A 5701-nucleotide genomic window follows, 5' to 3' on the forward strand; every position below is an offset into this window, starting at 1 on the left:
CACATTTTCTACCACTGAACTCTTTGTTCTGTGATGCATGATTCAAAACTCAACAACCAGCCAACTTTTCATTTCCTCTAGACTTTTTGTCAGTGGTATCCTCATTCACTTTGGGTGGAAATTCAGTCAGCCTGGTAGGTTCTATGACAGCGGGCAGTATGACTATCTTGTTTGCTCCCTGTAGCCTTGGGTAGTGTTTGTTACACACGGTAAGTTTTTAATACCAATTCCTTTGAAAGATAGAATCCTTGCCTCAACCACCTCTCTCCCCAACACCTTAAATCCTATCACTTCTTCCCTCATTTCTGTTCTCTTGTATTTTCTCCATCTCTTGAGATTTTCTTATCCTGTGTCAGTCACACAGTTTCACAACCAGAAACCTCACTGTATTTGATATGATAAAGATGAGATTTGTTAAAAGCCAAACCAATCCCTGAATATAATAATGTTAACAATTCAATCGAGTGACCAGTATGTTTAAGAAAGATTCCTTTCTATAGGCTAGGGAGTGGGAAAAGGGAAAGTTACAACTTTATTAAAAAAAAAAAAAAGCCCCTATAAAAAAGGAACTAATTGCTTCCTGGCCAAAGAATCTCGTTTTTTGCAATGATTGTGCTTTTGGATTGAGCCACCTCAATTCTTAAGTCTTTACTCATTTTTTAAATTGCCACGTCTATGTGCCAAAAGGGGAAAGGTGAGTCTTTCAGTAGAGCTCCTAATATATAAATATATATTCTTAATGAGAATGCATGTTATATAAACAAACCCAAACATTCTAAAAGCATAAAGTGAAAAGTAACCGCTGGTTCTTTATCTCCTCCGCCACCCCCCATCACGGTCGCCCCAAGTCTTCTGCTTCTCCAGCTAGAACATTTGTATGCACCGTGTACAAGCGTATATTGTAGTAGTTTTAATCATACTTTTTTAAAACAAGTCTTGAAATAACTCATTTGTATACAACTCCAGTAGCTGGCGGTGTGGGCTTAATATATCGCACAGCTGTTAATTTTGGTTTCGTTTTTGGTAGCGGCACTTAGACACGCCTGGTGCCTGCAGTTTCCACCGCGGCCGGGAGTTGTAAACACATGACACACAGAAATAGCACAACGGATAAAGAAGTCCCCAGGGTCGCGCGCCAAACGAGGCGCGGCGGGCTGGGCCGAGCCCCACCCCAGGAGAGCTGGCAGACGAGACCCGCCGGTCCCACGGCTGCCCTGCACCCACTCCCGCCCTGCGGAGCCGCAGTCCTGTGCTGCGCGCGCCGCGCTCCGGGGCCGCCCCCTTCGCGGAGGCGGTCGGCCCAGCCCCCTCCCTCCATTGGCGGACGTGGTGTGCCCGGGGCGCGCGCGCGCGTAAACGCCCGGATGAACCGCGGCTTCCGGCGCGCTCCCCTCGGGCGGTAGGGGGCGCGCATCGGGCGCACCTCGGCTGGCTCGGCTCCTTCTGGGGCCTGTGCGGCCCTGTGTGGCTGGGAGGAAAATGGAGCAAGAGCCCCAGCCCCAGTGGCAGCTCTAATCCCTCTGACCGAGGTCCTGCCGCTTTCGCCCCCAGGAGCCTCCTTCTTCTCCGGACCTGGTGCGTTCGAGCACCCCAGTGGCCTGGGCCCCGCGAGTGGAATGGTCGCCGAGGCCCAGGGCGTCGGGTTTCTGCGCGCCCAGTGAAGGGAACTGGGGAGCCTCGAGGGTCTCCGCTCCCCATCCTCCTCCAGGCGCGGACAACCCCGCTTGGTGAAGAGCAGGTAGCGGCGGGGAAGCGCGTGGGCAGTTCTGGGTTTGTTTTGTGACTTGGGTCTCCCAGCTGGCAGTCGTTCGCAGTCTCTTCCCCGCCCGCAGCCTTTGTGCATTTGGTGGTGGGGGGCGCGGGGCACGTGGGTTTGTGGAGGTTTTTGTTGGTAGGACGCGAGGTTGTAGCCGCGGGGGAGGAGGGCGGGGTTTCTGGCTGGTGAGCCCGGCGGGCGGGGGCCAGGGGGACTCCGCGGGTGGTCGGGGTAAAGGTCATGTGGGCGGGGGTTGTGCTGAGCTGTGGTCCGCAGTCTCCCCGCTCGGGGTCTGGATAATGACAGGTGCCTGTTCTGTAGCCTGCGTGAACCGGGCGCCGCGTCTGGGCGAGTTTGGGCTGGTTCTGTGAGCAAGTTGACTCAGCTTTTCCCTTTGGGCTGGTCAAGTTCGGACACGTTCCTAGGACGCAGTAAAAGGAGCTAAGCCCTGACTTGTCTCCAGCTGGGGCTATTTAAACCATGCTTTTTCCCAGCTGTATTCACTGGCGATTAGATACCTGTGGTCAGCGACGTAGAGCACTTCTACACTGATCCAGGTAAGGACCCGCTTGCTACTGGCTTTAGTTTTAATAAAAATAGTATTTAAGGGCATTATTTACATCTATTCCATATGACTTTTTTTTTTCCCACAGATGTTTCATTATTTCAAGTTTTTATCTTGTGTGTTTTTTCTTCCCCTACTCGTAGGCAAATGTGCAATACCAACATGTCTGTGTCTACTGATGGTGCTGTAAGCACCTCACAGATTCCAGCTTCGGAACAGGAGACCCTGGTTGGTATTTTTGTCTCAAGTGTAACTTTTAAGAATAATTTATTTTGTGAGGTGATGTACTAAATTCCATAGACCCCATTTATAGCATGGTTCTCTAAGTGAAATTGTATGTACACAGCTTAAATTCTGCCATTTATGCCAGGCATAAATGCAAAAGCTGACTGTAAGAATAGGTATTTATTTTCTTAGTCCTTTATCACCCTGGATTTAAAATTGAGTTCCGTTAACATTCTTAAGCATGGATGCTGAAGTGGTGTTTGTTATTGCCCGATTTTTTTTTTCTATTTTGACTTGTATTTAACTTTTTAGGTGGTTTCTAAAAGTCACAAAAGCAATTCATGCTTGTAAAGATTTTAGGCATTACAGAAGTGTAAAAAGTGAAAGCTGAAAATTCTGGTCTTCTCTTTTGACCATGTCTCCTTTTAGATTTTTTTCTGTGTGTGTACCCACATATATACATGCAGGTTTTAATCTGTTATTGTCTTGTTTTGTTCTGTTAAGACAGGTGTGGTGCAGATTCCATCCACGTCAATAAATCTGTAGAATTCTGCTTAATGGCTCCGTTGTGTTCCAAGGCATTAGTGTACCTTTTTAAAAATTTATGCCTCTGCTATAGGTTTTTTTGGATAGGTTTTTTAAAAAATTGCCTTTAGTTTGTGAGTATTTCAAGTAGTGTTGCTTTGTATGTGCATCCTATGTTATGTGGCTCCTTCTGTAAGATTTTGTCTCCAGAAGTAGAACACCTGGGTCCTAAACTACATATATTTGATTGCTATTCATAACTTGCTAACAAAAGATTGTGACAGTTTTCACCTCTGCCAACACTGAATATTGTCAATTTTTATTATTTTGCTATTTTTGTGGTAAAAGCTTCTGTATTACTGCTTAAATTTGTATTTCCCTGATCTCTCGAGATTGGGCATCTTGTCATTTCTTTTGGGATTTGCTTAGTCTTATCTGTCCACTTTTCCTTTAGGTTTATTGTGTTTTTTCTTAATAATTTGTAGTAGTTCTCTGTGTTTCAAATACATGTAACTTTTATCATTTACAAAGTTTGCACTTAATTTTGTTGTCTTTTTCCTATTGAGAATGTTTTTATGAAGTCAAATTTATTTTGTTGGTTTTTGCATTTCGCATATCATGCTTTGGAAGAACCCTCCCATCCCAAGATTATACAGATAGAGCCCTATATTTTCTGGTAGTGTTTTTAATTTTCACATCTAGATCATCTGGAATTTATCTTTTTGTTATTAAACGTAAGATTAAGAATGGTATTGTCTTTATAGTTTTCTTGCATGTCTTTTAGGTCTTAATAAAAAACTGATGGCTTTCCATTGCAGATTTTTACTTTGAGTTCTGTGTAGTTTGAAGTTAATATAACATACATAAAATTTTAGGAGGAAAAAAAAGTAATTTTTTTATCTTTCAAGCGAGAGTTCATTATTTAAGTGACCTGAAAATAAAGTATATATGTAAGCACACACACACAGAAGTGTGATCAAAACAGTTAATGAATCAATACCACACTTATTGTATATTTTAAGTTTTTTGGTTATTATTTTTAAAGATTTTATCTATTAGAGAAAGCACGAGCAGGGAAAGGGTGCAGAGGGAGAGGGAGAAGCAGTCTCCTCACGGAGCTGGAGATGTGGGTGGGACTCAATCCCAGGACCCTGGGATCATGACCTGAGCCAAAGGCAGATGCTTAACCGACTGAGCCACCCAGGCGGCCAGGTTTTGGTTATTAAATAATATTCTGTTGATTAGCTGGAAATAGGCAATTTTCTTAAATCTAGTTTTGACAGTTAGATTCCAAACTGAGATGCTGTTAGATTTCAAAGTTAGGCAAAGGGTAGGAGTATATTGAAGAGAGACACAGAGGCACCAGTCTGTGTGGACATGGCAAGCTACAAAGACACTTGAGTTTTAAAGATTTTGATATAGCAACGGTTAGGGAGAAAGAGTATATTATATCCCTGCCTCCTTGCCAGTTATTTTCTCCATACCACTTGGAAAACCTCTAGATGGAGGTCAGACACACTATAGCCTGTGGGCCATATTTGGCCTCCTGCCTATTTTTGTAAATAAAGTTTTATTGAAATGTAGCCATGGCCTTTGGTTTACATATCTGTACTTCTGAGTCAGACCATCTGGCAGGAAAAGCTTAAAATATTTACTATCTGGCTCTTTATAGAAAAAATTGACCCTTGATCTAGTTGGTGGGTTCCTTATCATCCCCCCGCCCCCAATATCTAGCACTGTCTGGTGCATGGTAGGAGCTCAGGAAATGTTCGTCGGGAGATACTTGAAATGTAGACCTCCTAAGAGGTAGCATGATACAGTAGGAAGAGAACGCTGGTTTGTAGTTGAGGGTTGTGAGTTGCAGTCTCAGATCTGCTCTCAATTATCCTTGTTAGTTATTTAAGTCCTCCAGCCTTCAGAAGCCTAATGTGTGGAAAGAAAAGATTGGGAAACAGAGCTACCCTAAAGACTTAACTCTTTTCTCTTGGATTTTGCAGTTTAGTTTATGGTAATCTCGTTGGAGTATTCCATTTATAGTTAAGTTTGTAAGATAGTAAGCAGATAATAGAAATAGCTGGAGGAAAAAGAATAATTTTCACTGCCTTGGCATGGATACTATGTATGATTGCCGCTGATGATACTTGAGGATTCTGTGATTATTTGCATAGTATGAAATCTCAGCATTTTTTTCCAAATTGCCTTGACAGTCTATGATATTGTTTCTATAGTCTGTTACGTTTAGTGAAAACATTATGACTTAGTTTTGAGTTCTAACCTTGTGAGATTGTTAAATATAACGTCTGCTACCTTTATTGAACTTCTTCATGGAAATGCTTGCTGTGGAGCTTATAGTTTTGGAATAATTTTGGAAGCATAATAGCAGCTTTTTTGTTCTTTGTAGGTTAGACCAAAGCCTTTGCTTTTGAAGTTGTTAAAGTCTGTTGGTGCACAAAAAGACACTTATACTATGAAAGAGGTAAGCTGAATTAAGAGTTAACAAGATAACTAATGTCTTGCTAGTTACATACAGCCATGGGGGGAAATTGGCCATATATATTCAATATATTCAATATATATATATATATTCAATATATATATATATTCAATATATATATTGAATATATATATAT

The 5701-nt window shown here is 42.5% G+C and overlaps 1 protein-coding gene across 5 annotated transcripts in view; it reads left to right on the forward strand.

Moving 5' to 3' along the window:
• Nucleotides 1-1597: 1597 nt before the first annotated feature.
• The window catches only part of MDM2 (MDM2 proto-oncogene), a 26491-nt gene continuing 22387 nt past the window's right edge, over nt 1598-5701 (forward strand). Inside the window, exons 1-4 of one of the 5 annotated variants that reach the window (XM_019798669.2) lie at nt 1599-1738; nt 2078-2313; nt 2465-2549; nt 5473-5547. In XM_019798669.2, the coding sequence (XP_019654228.2) occupies nt 2469-2549; nt 5473-5547 (156 nt within the window). In that variant the 5' untranslated portion in view covers nt 1599-1738; nt 2078-2313; nt 2465-2468. Of the gene's footprint in view, nt 1739-2077; nt 2314-2464; nt 2550-5472; nt 5548-5701 lie in introns of all 5 variants that reach the window. The other 4 variants (XM_011223772.3, XM_002918317.4, XM_034644249.1 and 1 more) reach the window with 4 other exon arrangements.

The sequence above is a fragment of the Ailuropoda melanoleuca genome, chromosome 15, assembly GCF_002007445.2.
Source record: "Ailuropoda melanoleuca isolate Jingjing chromosome 15, ASM200744v2, whole genome shotgun sequence".
Taxonomy (NCBI): domain Eukaryota; kingdom Metazoa; phylum Chordata; class Mammalia; order Carnivora; family Ursidae; genus Ailuropoda; species Ailuropoda melanoleuca.